Source organism: Oryctolagus cuniculus, chromosome 9, assembly GCF_051225735.1.
Source record: "Oryctolagus cuniculus isolate XC-2025 breed Fujian yellow rabbit chromosome 9, ASM5122573v1, whole genome shotgun sequence".
Lineage (NCBI taxonomy): Eukaryota > Metazoa > Chordata > Mammalia > Lagomorpha > Leporidae > Oryctolagus > Oryctolagus cuniculus.
Genome location: NC_142875.1, coordinates 112,517,346 through 112,539,547, shown reverse-complemented (window position 1 = coordinate 112,539,547; position 22,202 = coordinate 112,517,346). Strand labels below are relative to the sequence as shown.

Sequence of the window (22,202 nt, the reverse complement as noted above, 5' to 3'; positions counted from 1 at the left end):
GATAACAAAAGGTCGAATTAGTTCTAGAGATGCAGGTCCAGAAATAGCACAGAGAAGTGAATAGTAAGAAAACAAATTTCAGGGGACCTGCAACATCAGAATTTGAAATCAGCCCTGGTTCCATCCTAACATCTCCACTTCCCATACCGCTTCTTGCTAATGTGCCGGGAAGAGCAAATGAAGGTGGTTGGAGTGCTTGGGATCCTGCTATCCAGGTGGGAAACCCAGATGGAGTTCTGGCTCCTGGCTACAACCAGGCCCAGACCTGCTGTTGGGTTATCTGGGAAGTGTTCTAAGGATGTAAGGTATTTCTACCTGTTAAAAAAATAAATATATTGAAAATCCGTAAGTAATTAGAAAGAAGCAGAATTAACATTAAATTAAAAGATTATAACCACGAATAACACCATGGAATGCAAGAATGGCTCAATGCATGAGGATCAATTAACGTAACATAAAACATTAGTAGAAAGGGGAAAAAAAACTTCACGGTTATCTCAAATGACATAGAAGAGGAATCATAAAATTCAACATCCCTTCCTGATACGAACGCTATCAAACTACGAATAGAAGAAAACTACCTCAATTTAACACACGCCATCTATCAAAAGCCATAGTTAACACCATACTCAGTGTTGACAAACTGAACATCTTATCCTCGTAGATTACGAACACACACCCATGCCCACTCTCGCCGTTTCCATTCAATCCAGTACTCGAGGTCCTACCAGAACGATAAAGCAACAACGAAGAACGCACGGCACGGAAAGCAGAAAGGCAGAGGTAAAATTATCTGTTTGCAAACAACACCATCTTATGTACTGAAAACTCTGGAGATGGCACCAAAAATTCTCAGAATAAACAAATTCGGCAAAGCTGCTAGACACAAAGTCAAACTGCAAAAACCAGCTGCATCTCTATACACTTAGCAATAATACGAAAAGGAAAACGTCAAAAAGAATACAATACTTAGAGGTAAACCCAAAAAAGGAAGAAAAAAAGACTGTACAGTGTCCCCACTGGCTGCTGTGAAAAGCCGTCTTGGCACAGTCCCTGGCTCCAGCTCCGGCTCCGGCTCCGGCTCCATGCTCCTCGCCGCCGACGCACACACCGACGCTGACGCTGACACCGCAGACTCGGGCAGCTTTATGGCCCGAGTCCCCGAACTCTGGCTCGCTTTCAAATCTGCAGCCCAGCACCGCCGGCGTGCGCCACCGCGTCAGACGCGGCCCTGGACGCCAGTCGCGGCCCTGGACGCCAGCCGAGGGCTTCAAGGAGAAAGAAGTTGAGAGACGCCCACTGCTGACGGGAACCACGAGGAGAAAGGAAGCAGGAAGTGGACAATGAAGTAGATGAAAAAGGTGGCGAGGAGGAGGAGGAAGAGAAGGGTTTAGTAAGGGGGAGATGGAGAGGAAGAGAATGGTGATGAAAATGAGAACGGGACAGCCACAGGAAAATGGAGTTTAGGCTGAAGAGGAAGCTGACCAGGACGGCCAGTCGGCAAAGAGGGAAAGTGAGCTTCAACCAACAAACAAATATGGCCGTTGTGCCATTGTCACACCCCACTTCCTGTCTCGAAATAGGAGGTGCTCACCTTGGAGCACAGAAGCCGCCCACCCTCCGCCGACAGCGCCACCTGCAGACCACACCACTCTCTACCATCTGACCTATATGTGAATTTGCAATGCCTAGAGCCAGGCCCTGCTTTTTCTCTTTTAAAGTACTTTGAAAAGGAAAACGTTTGTACTTTTGATTTACAGTTTATATTTTTGCACATCTTGTTAGGAGTCAGTCATTTTAATGATGTGACCAAAAGCAGCTTGGGAACACTCTCTGACCTACTTCTGACTTGACCTGTGACTTGGCCACATTCATTATAATCTCAAAGGTGAAATAAAAGATCTTGTGAAACAGCAGCAACAAAATCCAGGAATCCCACCTGGCATCTCTACTTCCAGTCCAGCTCTCTGCTATGGTCTGGGAAAGCAGAAGATGGCCCAAGTGCTTGGGCCCTGCACCCACATGGGAGACCAGGAAGAAGCTCCTGGCTCCTGGCTTCGGTTCACTGCATCTCTGGCAGCTGCAGACATTTGGGGAATGAACTAGCGGATGGAAAACTTCTCTCTGCCTCTGCCTTTCAAATAAATAAATAAATCTTAAAAAAAAAAAAAAAAAAAGAATTGGTGGAAGATGGCTGTAACCACAAGCTAATGAAGGCAGGCACAAACCTTGAACTATTCTAGACCACTGTAACATTTTTCTAGAGCAACACCCACCGAAACCAATGAAATCAATCACCCCCATCTTTATGGACTAGGAAACTAAGCACTAAGAAAGATAGTAATATCTTTCCTTGTTTCCAATACTGCTTTTATGCTTCCAAAACAGAAACTTTTCGAGGACTGTAATATTTTCTTATTTATTCCTTAAAGTTTCTCCTAGTTCCTCTGAGTAAATAAATACGCACTGGGAAGCAGTTTTGAGAATTCAACATGCAATACATTTCAGAAGTACGCATTGGACTGCATGTAAAAAGGGAAAAGTAGAAATCCACATTGTATGAAACACAAAAGAAACAGCTCCAGGATCACACACAGCAAATAAATTTCTCAAAGTAAAAACTTTCTGGGTGGACACTGTGTACAGAGTATGAGACTATCGTTTGGGATATTTACATCCCTTCTCAGAGGGCCTGCCATTTAAGAGTCCCAACTACCCTCCTTTTCCTGCTAATATGCTTTGGAAGGCGGCAGGTAATGGCCTAAGAACCTGGATTCCTGCTACCCTGGTGGGAGATTCAGATGGAGTTTTGTACCCCAGGCTTTGGCCTGGCACAGTCCCAGTAGTTGCAGACATTTGGTGAGTGATCAGTAAATGGAAGATCCTGCCCCACAGTTATCCCACCTTTCAAAAAAGAACAAGTATATACTCAGTTTCAAACAAAAACATATGAAATAAAATAGCTCAGTTTTAAAAGCATAACAAAGAAATCTAAAGTACAGTTTGGAAGCTGATAATCATACCATTGAAGAAGTTTCAATGGAAAAAATCTGAGTATAATCGGATGAAAATGTAGGGAGGTCAGTATTTATAAAACAAACATTAAAATCAACTGTTGCTCAAGAAAAAAAATCTGAAAAAGATTAAAAAGTGACACAGAAAACAAACTAAGGAGGATAAAGCCATCAACAGATGGCAAAATCATTAACAGATGGCACAATGGATTCCCATTCTGGAGACAGAACAGTTCTACATTTTGAATGCAGTGGATGGTACATATCTACATATAAACCAAACTGCAAAGAACATGCAAGGACATGCATAAACAATTAATTCATGTTCAACCTGGTGCTGGCTGATAAGGCATGTAAACTACCTAACAACATCGTACCATTTTCTTGGTTTTGATATTGTACTACAGTTATGTAACATTTTACCAGGGGCTGGCACTGCAGTGTAGAAGGTTAAGCCTCTACCTGCAGCGTCCGTATGCCATATGGAAGCCAATTCACCTAATAGCTGTTCTATGTCTGATCCAGCTCCCTGCTAATGAAAATAGGAAAGCAGCGGAAGATGGACAAAGTGCTTTGTCTCCTTCACCCATGGAGGAGATCCAGAGGAAGCTCCTAACTCCTAGCTCCAGCCAGGCCCAGCCATGCCCATTGTATCCATTTGACCAGTGAACCAGTGGATGGAAGATCAATTGATCTCTCTTGCTCTCTCCCCCTCCCCCACTCTCTATCTCTACCTTTCAAATAAAAAAGGAAAAAATCTTAAAAAAGTAAACATTTTACCACTAGGGGATGCTATAATAAACAAAGCAAAACATAAACAAAACCTGAAAATGCTTAAAATAATAAACTGACAATCTAATTCTGTATATTACAGTAACAGACAACAGAGTACATAGGGAAGAAAGGAAGAGAATAGGAATACCAAAAGCAGTGAAATATTAAAATTCTTTAGGGGAAAAGATGACAGTAGGACGATGGCAAAAATGTAAAAAGAAACAAACACGGTAAAGCAGATTCTAAAAATGTAACAAATTACAGCTTCAAGAATGTCTTAATCAGGGATGATATTTTCTATAACCATTATGATGCCATTTTGTACAAATGCATTGTGCATCACAGTGTCTGGATTTGAGATCTAGCTCCATTCTTGATTCCAGCTCCCTACTAATGTGTACCATGGAAGGCAGGAGGGCATGGAGAAATACTTGAGTATCTGACACCCATGTGGGAGACCAAGAATTGGCACCCAGTCCAGGTGTTCTTGCTTTTGAGGAGTGAACCAGTGCATGGGAGATCTGATTGTCTCTGGTTCTCAAATAAATAAAGATTTTCAAAAGAATGTCATAATCTGAAACACAAAATATAAATGCTGAAATATGAGAGCAGTTAAGTGATAACAAAAGGTCGAATTAGTTCTAGAGATGCAGGTCCAGAAATAGCACAGAGAAGTGAATAGTAAGAAAACAAATTTCAGGGGACCTGCAACATCAGAATTTGAAATCAGCCCTGGTTCCATCCTAACATCTCCACTTCCCATACCGCTTCTTGCTAATGTGCCGGGAAGAGCAAATGAAGGTGGTTGGAGTGCTTGGGATCCTGCTATCCAGGTGGGAAACCCAGATGGAGTTCTGGCTCCTGGCTACAACCAGGCCCAGACCTGCTGTTGGGTTATCTGGGAAGTGTTCTAAGGATGTAAGGTATTTCTACCTGTTAAAAAAATAAATATATTGAAAATCCGTAAGTAATTAGAAAGAAGCAGAATTAACATTAAATTAAAAGATTATAACCACGAATAACACCATGGAATGCAAGAATGGCTCAATGCATGAGGATCAATTAACGTAACATAAAACATTAGTAGAAAGGGGAAAAAAAACTTCACGGTTATCTCAAATGACATAGAAGAGGAATCATAAAATTCAACATCCCTTCCTGATACGAACGCTATCAAACTACGAATAGAAGAAAACTACCTCAATTTAACACACGCCATCTATCAAAAGCCATAGTTAACACCATACTCAGTGTTGACAAACTGAACATCTTATCCTCGTAGATTACGAACACACACCCATGCCCACTCTCGCCGTTTCCATTCAATCCAGTACTCGAGGTCCTACCAGAACGATAAAGCAACAACGAAGAACGCACGGCACGGAAAGCAGAAAGGCAGAGGTAAAATTATCTGTTTGCAAACAACACCATCTTATGTACTGAAAACTCTGGAGATGGCACCAAAAATTCTCAGAATAAACAAATTCGGCAAAGCTGCTAGACACAAAGTCAAACTGCAAAAACCAGCTGCATCTCTATACACTTAGCAATAATACGAAAAGGAAAACGTCAAAAAGAATACAATACTTAGAGGTAGACCCAAAAAAGGAAGAAAAAAAGACTGTACAGTGTCCCCACTGGCTGCTGTGAAAAGCCGTCTTGGCACAGTCCCTGGCTCCAGCTCCGGCTCCGGCTCCGGCTCCATGCTCCTCGCCGCCGACGCACACACCGACGCTGACGCTGACACCGCAGACTCGGGCAGCTTTATGGCCCGAGTCCCCGAACTCTGGCTCGCTTTCAAATCTGCAGCCCAGCACCGCCGGCGTGCGCCACCGCGTCAGACGCGGCCCTGGACGCCAGTCGCGGCCCTGGACGCCAGCCGAGGGCTTCAAGGAGAAAGAAGTTGAGAGACGCCCACTGCTGACGGGAACCACGAGGAGAAAGGAAGCAGGAAGTGGACAATGAAGTAGATGAAAAAGGTGGCGAGGAGGAGGAGGAAGAGAAGGGTTTAGTAAGGGGGAGATGGAGAGGAAGAGAATGGTGATGAAAATGAGAACGGGACAGCCACAGGAAAATGGAGTTTAGGCTGAAGAGGAAGCTGACCAGGACGGCCAGTCGGCAAAGAGGGAAAGTGAGCTTCAACCAACAAACAAATATGGCCGTTGTGCCATTGTCACACCCCACTTCCTGTCTCGAAATAGGAGGTGCTCACCTTGGAGCACAGAAGCCGCCCACCCTCCGCCGACAGCGCCACCTGCAGACCACACCACTCTCTACCACCCGACCTACATGTGAATTTGCAATGCCTAGAGCCAGGCCCTGCTTTTTCTCTTTTAAAGTACTTTGAATCCGCCCCGCGGCTCACTAGGATAATCCTCCGCCTGCGGCACCAGGACTCCGGGTTCTAGTCCCGGTCGGGGCGCCGGGATTCTGTCCCGGTTGCCCCTCTTCCAGTCCAGTTCTCTGCTGTGGCCCGGGAGTGCAGTGGAGGATGGCCCAAGTGCTTGGGCCCTGCACCCCATGGGAGACCAGGAGAAGCACCTGCCTCCTGCCTTCGGATCAGCGCGGTGCGCCTGCCACAGCGGCCATTGGAGAGTGAACCAACGACAAAGGAAGACCTTTCTCTCTGTGTGTGTCTCTCTCACTGTCCACGCTGCCTGTCAAAAAAAGGAGGGGGGGGTTACTTTGAAAAGGAAAACGTTTGAACTTTTGATTTACAGTTTATATTTTTACACATCTTGTTAGGAGTCAGCCATTTTAACAATGTGACCAAAAGCAGCTTGGGAGCATTCTCTGACCTACTTCTGACTTGGCCACATTCATTATAATCTCAAAGGTGAAATAAAAGACCTTGTGAAACAGCAGCAACAAAATCTTATTTGAGCTTTCCATTTTTGTTGTACTATTAAGTGGTTGGTTTTTGGGAGATGGTTAAAAGGACCAAAAATAAAAGGTTTCATATTTACCCCCTTTTTTGATGATACTCTTTTTTTTCCTGTTAAATCTTTGTGTGAAACAATCTAGCCCAAAAATAAACTGGAGTTTTATTTTTCCTGAGTTCTTATAAAAAGAATAAAAATTTGCGATGCAAATGAAAAGTAACAGCTTAAAAAAAATTGAAGACAGAAATGAAAGACATGTGTCCAAATGTAGAAGACTTAATATTCTCAAAATATTCATCCTACCAAAGTATTCTTAAGATTTAATGGAATGTTTATCAAAATCACAGTGACATATTTTATAGCAGAAACAAGAAAAAATCATCCTGAAGTCTAAAGAGAATTTTAAATAATCTGGATTCGCCTAAAAATCTTAGCAATGAAGGAATGTTGGAGGTTTCACATATCCTGGTTTCAAAACATATTACAAAACCATAGTAATATAAACAGTTTGGTGCTAGCTAACAACAAATATATAAACCAATGAAATGCAATAGAGAGGCCAGAAAGAAATACATGTATATGCTCAAAAGATCTTCAACAAATGTGTCAAGAACACAAGGTTGAAAAAGGATAGCCCCTTCAATAGCAGTGTTGAAAAAAACTGGATAAACACATGCTAAAGAATCAAGCTGGATCTGTAGACCTTGTATAAACATTAATGCAAAGTTGATTAGACCTAAACATAAAGAAATAAAATATAAAACTCCTACAAGAAAACATGAGAAAAGCTTCATGACATTAGTTTTGACCATTGATTTTTTAATATTATACTTTATCACGGAAAACTAAAGGAAGCTAGACAACCTATTGTATTATAATTTTAAAAATTCTGTACATCAGTGCACAAAGAAATCAACAGAATATAAAGTAAACCTACAGAATACAAAACAAAAAATGATTAAAATCATATCTGATAAGGGTTGTAATTCAGAAAATGCAGAGAACTCCTACAGGTTAACAACCACAAAAAGTAGCCCAATTAAAAAATGGGCAGAAGACCTGATAGACATTTCTCCGAAAAAAACAAGTGGACAACAAGCATATGAAAAGATGCTCAACATCACTAGTAACTGAAGAAAGGTAACTCAAACCCACAATTAAGTATTAACTAATATCCATCAGGATGCTCACTAAGGACGAGAAAATATCAAATGTTGGAAAGAATGTGGAGAACCTGGAGCCCTTGTGCACCTCTGATAATAACATCAAATGCTGTAGCTGCTATGGCAAACAGTAAGGAAGTTCTTCAAATATCCACAAGTGATTACCATAGGACCCATTAATCCCTCTTCTGGGTAATAAACATTCAAAAGAACTGACAACATGATCAACTGTCAATCTTGAACATATTTCTGAACACCAATATACACTGCAGCATTATGCCAAATAATCACACATGTCCAGGTGACTGGACAAAAACAACAAAAACCAAAAAAACACAACAGTGATGCATGCATATGATGGAAAATTATATAGCCTAAAAAAAGAAGGAAATCCTATCCCATGAGACAACATGATGACTCTTCATTAAGCCAGTCATAAGGAGACAAATACTTTAGGATCACATCTATATAAACTCACTGCAGTAGTCAAAATCATGAAAACATAAAGGGGAGTAATGGTTGCCAGGGTCTTGAGTGAAAAATAATGCAAGAATTGTTTCTTTATGGATATAGAGGTCCTGTTTTATAACATGAAACAGTTTCAGCGATCTATTACACAATAACTGAATATAATAAACTACAGGTATCTAAGAGTCTAATCTTTACATTTTTTACCACAAGTAAAAATAGAAAAACTTCTTAAAATTTCAAAAACCTACATTCGTGATTTAAACTTAGCACAAAATTTAACTGGAAACCAATTAAGTGATTGATTTCATAGATATGTGTAGAAAAGGACTAGAATTGTTTTAAAGAAAAGCTTTTAAGTTTGACAATATACTATCCCTGTTTTCACCAAACTGCTTTATAGTAGTTCAAACTTAAAACTATTTAATGTGATTTAATAAAGTAGAAAAAAGATATGAGTACAGAATAATTCTGTAAAATACCTTGGCAATTATTTTATATGATGGACTAGAATATACAATAAGCAGAGTTGTTGTTATCAGGCAGCATAACAAATTAGATTATGATTGTGGTCTTAGTAGCCCACTGTCTTAAGGGGACTTTCTGCTTCCTTAGAATTTAAGACAAACCTAAGTAGTGAGGTTTGTTTTAACTCATTAGTAGCATAAGAATAAGGAACAAAATCTAAATAATAGAAAAGCATTTAAAGTTTTGTTTTTATTTACTTACTTTGATAAGGGGGAGAACAATAGCACTAAAAATTCCTTTCTATCTCTTGTTTTTAAAACCTACCAAGAAACAGATGTAAAACTATAGGAGGCACTAGAATTGGAGGGCACAGAACTTCCAAGACATTTGAAAATAAACCATAAACAAGAATAGATGAGGCACTAAGATAACTAACAATTAAAATGTAGGTTTGTTTATCCTGGTGATTTAGACACCAGTTGGGACACCTTCATCCCTACAAGAGTACCTGGTTCAAATCCTGCCTCTGCTCCTGATTCTAGCTTCCTGCCAATGTAGACCTTCGATAGCAGTAGTGATGGCTCAAGAAGTTGAAACGGGTCTCAACCAACCACATGGGAGACTTGGATTGAGTTCCTGGCTTCAAGCATTTGGGGAATTTGGGGATTGAACTAATGGATGGGAGCTCACATTTTGTCAATGCTTTTAAAAAACCAAAATTATATCAGTGTGTTCCGTGCCCTTAAAGTTACCTCTGTAATAATTAAGAAAAGAAAGCACAAAACTCTTGAAATATCTAGGAGGGATAAAAAATATCACCCACAATCTTTATGGGCTACATAGTAATACCTTTCCTTGTTTCAATACTGCTTTTATGCTTCCAAAACAGAAATTTTTCAAGGATTCTACCATTTTCATATTATTCCTTTAAGTTTCTCCTATCTCCTCTGAGTAAATAAATGAGCACTGGGAAGCAGTTTTGAAAATAAATTCGACATGCAACACATCTCAAAAGTACGTAATGGACTGCATGTGAAAAGGGAAAAGTAGAAATTCACATTGTACAAAACACAAGAAACAGCTCCAAAGAAAAATGTTTGGTTCATATATATCAAATAAATTTTTGAATGTAAAAACTTTAGAAGTTGGTATTGTGGTGTAGAGTGTTAGACTATCACGTGGAATGTTTGTATCCCTTATTGGAGAGCCAGTTAAGAGTCACAAGCAACCCTGCTTCTGATCCAGTTTTCTGCTAATGTGCTTTGGAAAGCAGCAGGTGATGGCCCAAGAACCTGGGTTCCTGTCATCTAGGTGGGAGATCCAGAGAGAGTTCTGAGGCTCCTGACTTTGGCCTGACACAGCCCCAGTTGTTGCACACATTTGGAAAGTGGATCAGTGGATGGAAGATCTCTACCCACCCCTCTGTTACTCTACCTTCACAAAAGTGTATACTCAGTTTCAAATAAGAATATAAGAAATAAAATAGCTCAGTTTTAAAAGCATAACACAGAAACAAAACTAAGGAAATAGAGTTTGGAAACTTCATTAAAGAAGTTTCAATGAAAATAATTTCTCAGTATAACCAGATAAAAATGTAGGGAGAGGGCCAGTGCCATAGTGTAGCAGGTAAAGCCATCATTTGCAGTAACAGTGTCCCATCTGAGTGCTGGTTCAAGTCCCAGCTGCTCCACTTCCAGTCCAGCTCTCTGCTATGCCCTGGAAAAGCAGTAAAAAATGGCCCAAGTCCTTGGGCCCCTGCATCCACGTGGGAGACCCAGAACTTTCTGGCTCCTGGCTTCAGAGGCGCAGCTCCGGCAGTTGCAGCCAGTTGGGGAGGGAACCAGCAGACGGAAGACCTCTCTCTGCCTCTCCTTCTCTCTCTGTGTAACTCTTTCAAATAAATACATAAATCTTTTTAAAAATTATGGAAATTACTCTCTATTAAAGCAAATATTAAAATCAACTTTAGTTGCTCAGAAAAAGAGAGAGGTTAAAGGTGAAAAAGATAAAAAGAAAACAAATTAACAAGGATAAAACCACTAACAGATACTGTAATAGATTCCTTTTCTGGTGACAGAACAATTCTACATGTTTACTGTGGTGAGAGGTACATAAATCTACACACAAGATCAAACTTCAGAGAACCATGCACACAGACATGCATGGAAAGCCACACAAAGAATTCATGTAAGATCTGGTGCAGGCTGATAAGGTTTGCAAGCTACCTAACCAAACTATACCACCTTCCTGATTTTGAATTAACTACAGTTATGTAAGATTTTATCACTGGTAGAAGACAGGTTCATATGATTCTATGTATTTGTGTATATCTATGTACATATGCATACACACACATTACATAGTCTATACTATATACTTTTACATACTCATTTTTGCAACTTCCTGTGAATCTATAATTACTTCAAAGGAATTTTAGTTTAAAATCAAATAATAACATGAAAATGTACCACTATAGAAAAACCTATAGGAATAATGATTATTATTAATTATTATTAAAATCTCTAAAACGACATGGAACAATTTATGCTATGATATTTGGACTTAATTCTATACTCAAAAAAAGGGTGGGAAGCACTTAAGGCAATAATATGACAATCTAATCCTGTATGTTACAATAATAGGACTCCATGGGGAATAAAGAATGAAAGAAACAGGAATATAAATGCCAATCTATGAGAATAGCAAGTGATGATTAGAAAAGGTGAATTAGTTGTAGAGATGCAGGTCCAGAAATAACACAAGTATGAATAATGTACAAACAAATTTCAGGGGAGCAGCACTGTGGCACAGCAGCTTAGGCCAATGCCTGCACCACGAGCACCCCATATGAATACCAGCTCAATTCCCAGCATCTCAACTTCCAATCCAGCTTCCTGCTCATGCACCTGGGAAAGCAGTGGAAGTGACCATAGTACTTGGGCTCATGCTACCTACAACGGAGACCCAGATGGAGTTCTGGGCTCCAGGCTACAACCTGGTCCATCCCTGGCTGTTGTGGCTATCTGGGGAGTGAACCAGCAGGTCTGTCTCTGTCTCACCCTCCATTTCTCTAATTCTGCTTTCCCAAAAAATAAATCTTAAAGAAAAAACAAGTTTCAGACTTGTAATAAAGGAAAAGTTTTCTCCTGTTTGCTAAGATTATCACTTATCAGTGAATATTAATTATGTACAGATAGAAATTCTTACTTCTTGTCTTTTCTTAAGATCTTCTTTGGCTGCTCCAAAGCGTTTGGTTAACCTTGCTATCTTGGCCTGAAAAAAATAAAAATGAAACACAAATTGCATTTTAAGATTAAAAAGGAATCAATGTATATCTAACAAAAACCCTATAAATAACTGGATCCTCAGAGGCAGCTGAAAGCAGAATTAAAGTACGCTAACTTTAAAACATACACCTGGAGAGTATGAAATATTATGCAGCACTCTTAACTTAAATTTAGCTTATTTTCTTCTAGATCTGTAGGTGTTTACTCACCAAGTAATACTCATATTCTTTTTAAAATGAAAGCCTGGGGTCTGCATTGTTTTTTAATACAGTGATAACCACACTTCATTTTCTTACTGTGACTTATACAGTAGAAATATCTGTAAGTCATCAAAGATCGTCTTCTAAAAATATTCATGTATCAATGCATAGCAGATTGAAAAATTATCTACATACTCTTCTATTACATAGGTTTCATGTTCCTCAATGTCCTGTTAACATACTACTGAAATTAATAATCTTGACTTTCTTTCACATGATTTCCTTAGGATACATTCACAGAGGTGGCATTCCTGAGATCAAATATATTTTTAAACTTCTTGCCTAAATGTGTTCAGAAAGGCTTTACAAATTGACACTTTAATAATTGTGTAAAAGAATGTTTACCAAAACATTTAATTTCATAATCTTAAGTCCATTAATATAGCCTAGAAAATCCATTACCTATAACTCTCAAAAGTGAAGATTTGCTCCATGACTTACTTATGCACATTATTAAGACCAAAAGACAAATAGCATAACTTCACACCATTAATATGGATTCAATTTTATGGGGACTATACTATTTCAACTAACTTTTTCAAAAATGATATATGAAATGGTATTTTTGAGCCCCAATGCATGCAAGAATGGCTTTTATTTATTTCCTTAGTCAGATGGTCTTTGTGGGTATTTTATAAATTATACATATATATCATTACTGTTCTATCTTTACTTAAAAAGGAAAACAAAAAAAGTCATTTAGCCTATGACATGTATATGAGAAAAAGGCTTCGAAGGATACATAACAAGGTGAAAAGTGGTTACTTTTAAGGCCAGATGGCAGGAATTATGGCACTGAAGGTAAAAGCTGCCACTTTTACTGGCATCCCACATGAGCACAGGTTAGTGTCTGAGCTGCTCCATTGCCGATCCAGCTAATGGCCTGAGAGAAGCAGCAGAGGATGGCGTAAGTGTTTGGGCTTTGCCACTCACGTGGGAGACCTAAATGAAGCTCTTGGCTCCTGGCTTCAGCCTGGCCCAGCCCTGGCTGTTGCAGCCATCTCTCTTTCTGTCTCTGTCTCTCCCTCTCTCTGTCACTCTTTCAAATAAATAAAGCTTTTGTTTTTTTTAAAGATTTTTTTTTTTTTTATTTGACAGGTTTATACAGACAGAGAGAGAGAGAGAGAAAGGTCTTACTTCCATTGGTTCACTCCCCAAATGGCTGCTACAGCCGGCACCACGCCAATCACAAGCCAGGAGCCAGGTGCTTCTTCCTGGCCTCCCACGCGGGTGCAGGGGCCCAAGCACTTGGGCCCTCCTCCACTGCCCCACCCCCCCCGCCCCGGGCCACAGCAGAGAGCTGGACTGGAAGTGGAGCAACCAGGATTAGAACCCGGCACCCGTATGGGATGCCAGCACCGCAAGCAGAGGATTAACCTAGTGTACCATGGCGCCGGCCCCCAAATAAATAAAGCTTAAAAAAAAAAAGGTACAGAGGATTCTGCCTTCATTATTGTAAAATTTGAAGTGTTCTTAATTAAAAAGAACTATCACTTAAAAATTAAATCAGTACTATAGAAAATAAAATCAAAATGTGGACATTTACTTCTTTTTTAGCTTTTATACAGTAAGAAAACTGTACAATTGTTTCTTTTTAACTCAAACTATCATAGTGTATATTAGAGTAGGTCTCTGTTTTGGCCATTATTTTTTGAGACTTTTAAAAATATATAAATGAGTCATTTATCTAAGTTCAACAAAGTAATATTCTATTATTATGTCTTTGACTATTAGTTCTAACTTTTAATTGGTTTCTTCTTTAGCACAAGTACAGTTTCTTGTATGATGGCACAACCCTAGCTGTTCAAGTACGAACCACATAAACTGCTGGGAGTCAGACATACCGAGCCTTGCTCAGCAAAACAGACAAGCCAAGAACTGCTTTGCAGATATATCAAGGAACTTTATAACCATATAAAAATAGTTCATTATGCATCAAGTATGGCCTAATAACCAAATATTACTATAAAAAGCTAGTGAATATATGGACAACAGGTATCTATGAGTCAAAACTGTTCCCTGTATTAGATTTTACTATATTGGTAGAGAAAAGGAGGAAAGACTGAAAGCATAAAGTAAAATAGCTACTTTTGTTTAAAATTACTTAAAATTTTCCAAGACATAACCAATTTAATACTGTATTCCAGGGTGAGATGACAACCCATCCATTTCCACAAGAAATCCAGTTGAAATTTGGTGTATTCTGAATTTATAATGACTTGGGGGCGCCGGTACCATGGTGCACTTGGTTAATCCTCTGCCTACAGTACTAGTATCCCATATTGGTGCCGGGTTCTAGTCCTGGTTGCTCCACTTCCAGTCCAGCTCTCTGTTGTGGCTGGGGAAGGCAGTGGAGAATGGCCCAAGTGCTTGGGCCCCTGTATCCGTGTGGGAGGCCAGGACGAAGCACCTGGCTCCTGTCTTGGGATTGGCGCAGCGCCAGCCATAACAGCCATTTGGGGAGTGAACCAACGGAATAAAGACCTTTCTCTCTGTCTCTCTCTCTCACTGTCTATAACTCTACCTGCCAAATAAAAAAAAAAAAAAAAAAAAAAAGGAAAGAAAAGAAAGAAAAAAAATAATGACTTGGGAAAATTCAGCCCTTCTAGATTAAATTAAGTCCTCCTATAGGGACACAATTTAACACCTGTGACTCCTTTTTTCTTTTACTGGCTTTTTTCTTCATAAAGGCATTAAAAACTCATTTTGAGTCTATTCTTAAGTACTTATTTATTTTTAAGTAACTACTTTTTTTTTTTTTTTGGACAGGCAGAGTTAGACAGACAGAGAGAGAGAGAGACAGAGAGAAAGGTCTTCCTTCTGTTGGTTCACCCCCCAAATGGTTGCTATGGCTGGTGTGTTGTGGCCAGCGCGCTGCGCTGATCCGAAGCCAGGAGCCAGGTGCTTCCTCCTGGTCTCCCATGCAGGTGCAGGGCCCAAGCACTTGGGCCATCCTCCACAGCCTTCCCGGGCCACAGCAGAGAGCTGGACTGGAAGAGGAGCAACTGGGACAGAATCCGGTGCGCCAACCGGGACTAGAACCCGGGGTGCCGGTGTTGCAGGCGGAGGATTAGCCTAGTGAGCCGTGGCACTGGCCTTAAATAACTACTATTAAAGAAACCTTTTTCATTACATTTTCTAACCAGCTGTTAGCAATGTACATAGTAAAGTCCCTAGAATATGTTGTCCAAATACCACACAGTTGCTAAAATTCTACCACGTTAATTTTATCAGGGAATCACCAACAATTATTCATTTCTTCTATTGTCACTAGACTACCACCAAAGCTCTAATAGTAATGAAAATGATCTGCTTATCAATATTTCTCATATCAATAAAGGTGTGGACTCTTGCCATGAATTCAGAGAAGAATTCTGAATATTGGATCAAGTACACCAGGCACCATGGTCAGTTTTTTAAGATTTTTAGTTAGTGAGGGAAATGCATAGGGGAATTAGGGCTTTATCTAAGGAGAAAGAAAAGAGAGACTTAAGTTGGGGTCCATACCAAGCAGAGAGCAGGCCAGGAACCACGTGCAGCTAGCATTTGGTTATGAGCAGCCACAAGTAGCTCAGCATTGGTAGCAAAGCGAAGGCAGATAGCGCAGGCAGCCCGAAGGCCATACTGGGCAACAAGGGGATCCAGGGCAGTGAGGGAAAATAAGGGCTGAACCCACTGGGCTCCAGGCCTTTTATCCACTTCCAAAGGGGAGTGGTTACTCAGCCTGACTGGCAGGTGGGTGTACAGGTGTGGTCAGGTAGGGGGAAGAGCTCACAAAGAGGTGTGGTGAAGGCATGGTCTTCAAGCTCATAATTCTAATCAATTTTATCCTATCTGCCTGCTACGTCATTAGCATCTAGTAATAAACCTTTTCCTCCATTCTGAATTTTAGGGGAAGTATTTCCTGTGATGTGCTGTTAAACACAATAATTATAACAAGTTTCTGATGAAGATCCTTTATGAAGCATTGCCCTACTTTTCCCACAAATGGCTGGTGAATGTTAGCAAATTCTTGGCACCTACTGAGATAACCATGCTATTTCTTGTTTTAACTTTCCTCTATTAATAAAATAAAATAAAATTATTTATGATGAACATGCCTTACATTAGTGAAAGAAACCCATGTTAGGAAATAAAATCATGTTTCGTCTTCTGTTAGGCTAAGAATTTAACAGTCGGGCTTGCTTCATATAAATGAGGCTTCATCTTTGTCTACACTCTAGAAGAGTTTAGTATGAGACATCAAGGATCTGTTACTCAAAGATTTATCACCATTTTATGGCAAATCTTTCTGAGGCCAATGACTTCCTTAAGTTTGGAGTTTAGTGTGTTATTGCTGTTTTATCTGGCATAGGAGATGAACACATAATATTTTTCTACCTTTTGTTTGTTAATAATAATGAATTTCAGATTATCAATTTCTGGGGCCAGTACTGTGGCACAGCAGGTTAACCCACTGCTAGCAATTCTGGCATCCTGTACTGCAGCAATGGACGCTGAGCTCTGCTTCTAATCCAGTTTCCTGCCATTGTAACCTTGGAAGGTATTAGATGATGGCTCAAGCACTTTGGCCTCTGCCACCCTGTGGGAGACCCAGATGGAGTTCCTGGGTACTAGCTTCAGCCTGGCCTAGTTCCAGCGGTTGTGGCTATTTGGGGAGTGAAGCAGTAGATGAAAAATCTGTCACTCTGCCTTTCAAATAAATAAATCTTAAAAAAAAAGCAATTTTCCTTTGAAAACTGTTTGGACTCTTACCTATCAGTTTTTATACCACTGCTTAATTACAGTTCTGATTTAAGGAGTCAAGAATTTTCATTTTACTTCCTCTCTGGAATTATCAATAAATATGTTTTGGGAAGAAGTATGGCCTGAGCAGAGTAGAAAAACTATTAGGTGATAATATTCAATTTTATTACATTGTTGCTATTCAATATACAACAAATGACAATGGTTAGCATTCAAGGAAAGTTATTATGATAGCATCAAAGACAGATAAACCTAAAAAGTTACATATCCTTTTGTTTAAAAAATAATAAAGATCATGGAAATAACTGCTGGAATTAACCTTACAATTTGACATCTTTGAAAAAATGAAAACACATAAAAATTTCACTATTCAGAATATAATCAATTCCCAAATTATATAGAAAATTATCATATTACTAATTCTCCAGGATCTGTAACTTTTCTTTTGTCATACTGACTACTGGCTTTAGTTATATCTACATATATTCCAATAACGAAAACTGTTTCAGCATTTGTTAAATGTCTCTTTGCTACATTAAAAAGAAACTAATCATTAAAACTAGGTTCAAATTCAAGCAAATGGACAAAGGTCATGTCATGTAGTAAGACAGTAATATTCTCCAAAACTTTAAAATGACAGATAATTTTGGGGGCCAGTGTTGTGGCAGAGCCGGCAAGGTGGCTACCTGTGACACTGGGATCCCATGTGGGCAGTGGGTTGAGTCCTGAATGCTCTACTTCCAGCCACTCCCTGTTAATGTGCCTGGAAAAGCAGCTGAAAATGGCTGAAGGCCCTGGGTCCTGCACCCACATGGCACAACCAGTAGAAGCTCCTTTCTGCTGGCTTCTATCTGGCCCAGCCCCATCGCAACCATTTGGGGAGTGAACCCGCTGATGGAAGAACTTTCCCTGTGTCTCTCCCTCTCTCTCTAATTCTGCCTTTCAAATAAATAAAGAATAAATCTTTAAAAAATAATAATAATCCTGGGCTAGTTCATTATAATTTGTAACTTGATAAGATTCATTTTCTGTAGAAAGAACTCTTTAAAGATTTTAGCACAATAGAGAACTTCCTAAATTTTCTTCTAAAGGTAAAGTCTATACTACTCAATTCTATTTTCATCAACTTTTTACACAGGTAAACTAATCTCAAGTCTTTTAAAGGTCTTTAAAAGTCTATCTCCATCCTCTCCTAGTAACTGTAGTGCTAAAAACAAAGGTAACTAATGCTAAAAATAATTAGGTATGTAAATGTAATATTCATTAAAGCAAAATGTCTACTAAGCCATCCTGGATTAACTGGTTTCACATGAGTTTTAAATTTGAATTTTTCAAAATTCATACTGCCTTCTACCAAAGTAAGCTAGATACAATACATAAATGAATATATGCAATCAGGAAAACGGTCAGTCGTCAAAATTAAATACAGAATAATATATATCCATTGTATAATGTTCAGGAAGTTGATTTTGGTTGTATCTTAAAAAATAGTAAATGATTTAACAAAGTACATAATTATTTGCTAAAATATGTGACGTGAGGTTTAAACATTGGAGAATCTGAAAGTAGTAACAACACAATGAGCAGCATTATCAAACATGACTAAAGGGGAACTCTGGGAATTTATTCCTTTTCCAAAGCAATTGATGAACCAGCAAACATTGTGAAAATCAATTTTCACATAAAAGACTCATCAACTAGGGGAAGGCTAGGGAAGAATGAGCTGCTACCAGGCACTAAATACTGTAATTGCCTATTTATCATTCCCCACACCCATATCAGCAGTAGCTGTGAGAAGGGCAACTGGAACACCTGGTGCAGGGTGCAGGTACCAAAGGAACCAACATGGACTTTATTTTCAAATAACTTCGGTTGTGAGTGTTGGCTGACCTGACTGGCAACTCTTTCAAGGACCAGAACAAAGTCTGGCATTTGTTTCACCATATTCTGAATAATGTCGAAGACTGGAGAAACTTCTCAGATAGCTTTCGCCTAAAAACATTTAAAGGCACAGGTTGATATTAAACACAGCAGCATGGAGGAAAGGACAACAACTGAGAAAGCAACACAGAAAAGCCTGTGAAGGAAAAAGGTAAAAAAGGGCTCTGAAAAGCTCCTGTACTTCCCAGGAAATCTGGAAGGCTAGATCCATGCCCACAGTAAGAAATATGGCGGCTGGCGCTGTGGTGTAGTGGGTAAAGCTGCCGCCTGCAGTGCCAGCAGACCATATGAGCACCAGTTCACGTCCCGGCTGCTCCACTTCCAATCCAGCTCACTGCTATGGCCTGGGAAAGGAGTAGAAGATGGCCCACGTCCACTCCTGCCGTTGCGGCCATCTGGGGAGTGAACCAGCAGATGGAAGACCTCTCTCTCTCTCTCTCTCTCTGCCTCTGGCTCTCAGATAAATAAATAAATCTTTAAAAAAAAGAAAGAAAAAGAGAAAGAAAGGGAGGGAGGGAGGGAGGAAGGAAGGAAAGAGAAAGAGAGAAAGAAAAAGAAAGAAACCGGGCTTAGAGAAGAACTGAAAAGACTAAGCTTTCACCTCCGAAAGGCCTTCTGATTCAAAACATGCAGGCAATATGTGCAATTGTCAAAAAGTTCATGGAAAAGGTGTACTATGAAAACATCTATGCGTGAATTTCAACACTCCAGTACCATACTTTCCATGAACTTTTTGAAGGCAGGTTAGATAAAGTAAGCTGTAAGCACCCTAAAGAGTACACCAACCTAGCCAATCTGCAGACTGGGAGAATGTTTTTTTTTTCCTTTTACCTTTAAGACAAAACAAACAACCTAACTTCTAAGCTAATGAAACAGAGAACACAGCAGACACACACAACAAAGAATACATACTATCCAAAAAGTTAGAAAAGACAGTTGAGGGGTGAGGATGGGGGTAGAGTTTGAAAGTTAAAATTGAAAAGCCAGTAAACAAACAATAAGCCATAATAAGCAGCGAAAACAAAAGAGCTAAGAGGGTTGAATCTTAATGGAGAATGAGACTGGCAAGGGGAGAGGGAGGAGGAGGAGGGGTGGGAATATGCGTGGGAGGGCTGATATGGTGGGTAAAATAACTATATTCCTAAAGTTATACTTATGAAATTTGTATTCCTTAAAAATAAGTTAAAAATAATAAAAATTAAAATTAAAAAAAAGCTAGGAGGGGTGGAAAAAAATCTGATTGCTGGAATTGCCAAATTATAATATTCAAAAAGTTAGGAAAAACCAAACCCAAATGCCCATCAGCAAATGAATGCATAATGAAATGTGGCATATATACAAGGGTACTTCAAGACTGGGGAAAATACAATTAAAATATAAAGTTTATTTTGGTACAATAAATTTTGAAATCCATTCATTTTGGGGAGAGGCATCAAAAATTCCACAAAAAATGCATATTGTGAAAAAACTATGCATTTCAAAAAACTTTTGTACCAAAGCTAACTTTTTTAATTCCATTTTCCACGAACTTTAAAAAAAAATGCCCTCATATATATCTACATAATGGAATATTATCTAGCCATAAAAAAGAATCAAGTATTAACACAGGCTACAATGTGGATGACCCTGAAAAGTATTATGCTGAGTGAAAGAGGCCAGAGAAAATCTCACATGCAATCCAATGCAGTTTGTATGAAACATGCAAAATAGGTAAATCAACAGAGACAGAAAGCATTTTAGAGATTTCCAAGGGCTACGGCGGAGGGAGAAATGAGAAGTGACTCTTCAGTGAGCACAGGTTTCAAAATGACAAAAATGTTCTGGCACTAGAGATGATGGTTAACACAACTGTGGATATACAAGCAGCTGTAGAAGTATTCTTAAGCCTAACTATTTCATTATCTGAATTTTATTTCTATAGAAATAAAAATATTAGAATAAAGATGGAACTAAATCAAGCTTCAAAACATTTAACTAAATAGCATTGTGACAAGTCATTGTGAGAGAGTAACAGAAACAATATGAAGTTGAAAGCCTCATATACACATACTACAGACATTAATACTCTGTAAGACAATGAAAGAACTGGTGCGTATTAGGGAAAGTGGATCCAAAGCTAAGCGATCTAAATTTTAAAAAGTAGAAAATGGATACTAGTTTGGCACACAATGGCAGACTCTGGACTACATGCAGAATTTCAGAGAGATCAGCGCAATACTTAGGAAGGAGCAGCAAAAAACACAATAATACGAGAGTAGTCATGTAAAAGACTCTTACTATATTCAAGGAATCCCCTAACAATGGCCTAGAAAGAGAGGAATCAAGAGATGAATTTTTTAGGAAAAAAACATTGTCACTTGGTAACACACTACATATGTGAAATGACTACTAAGAGGTGCTTCAGATTTACAACTCGGCATCTTTAGACTACACTAATAGCACACATTTACTTTTAACAGAATGAATGTACCAATTACAAGTTCCATGTTCTTGGCTTAGGAATAAAATAGACTGCTATTGCATGTCTCCTTATGCTCATTTCACTAACCAGAAGCTCTGACATTGTATGTTTACAGCCATACTTAAAAAATGAAGATTAACAATTATTACTACATGTGGAGAATAAACTAATGTCTTAAAAAAAGATTCATGGGAGAAAGATTAAAAAAAATGAAGCCCACAAAATGTTATTTGGTACTTATTAGGTCATACCACAAGTCAGCCTATTTTTTAGTTATTTATTTTAAAAAATTGAAGATGCACTAAAATGATTTTTGAGTCTCTGCTATGGGTTGAACTGAAAGTTAACATATTTAAGTCAGAACCTCCAGTTCCTCAGAATGTGACCTTAATCAGAAACAAGGTCATGACAGAGATAATCAGTGAAGATGAGGTCCTATTTAGTAGGGTAAGCCCCTACTCAAGTGACTGGTATCCGTATGTAAGAGGAAATTTGGACACAGACAAATACAGGGACAACATTATGTGAGCACATACATGCCAAGGAACACCAAAGATGGTCAGCAAACCAGGAGAAGCTATAGAAGGGGCATGGAGCAGAATCTTCTTACAGCACCAACCCTCAGAAAGAGCCAGTCCTACCGACCTCCTGATCTAGCCACCATGTAATGTAATGTGAGACAATACATTTCCATTGTTTAAGCCACTTAGTCCGTGGTACTTTGTTTTCATAGCAGCT

At 39.1% G+C, this 22,202-nt stretch overlaps 1 protein-coding gene across 24 annotated transcripts in view; it reads right to left on the bottom strand.

Annotated features, from left to right (window-relative positions):
* Positions 1-22,202, bottom strand: part of ATF7IP (activating transcription factor 7 interacting protein) — a 135,936-nt gene that overhangs the window by 49,753 nt on the left and 63,981 nt on the right. For all 24 annotated transcript variants that reach the window (XM_070049417.2, XM_089304623.1, XM_089304624.1 and 21 more), the window contains one exon: positions 11,977-12,042. In XM_070049417.2, the coding sequence (XP_069905518.2) occupies positions 11,977-12,042 (66 nt within the window). The remainder of the gene's footprint in view (positions 1-11,976; positions 12,043-22,202) is intronic.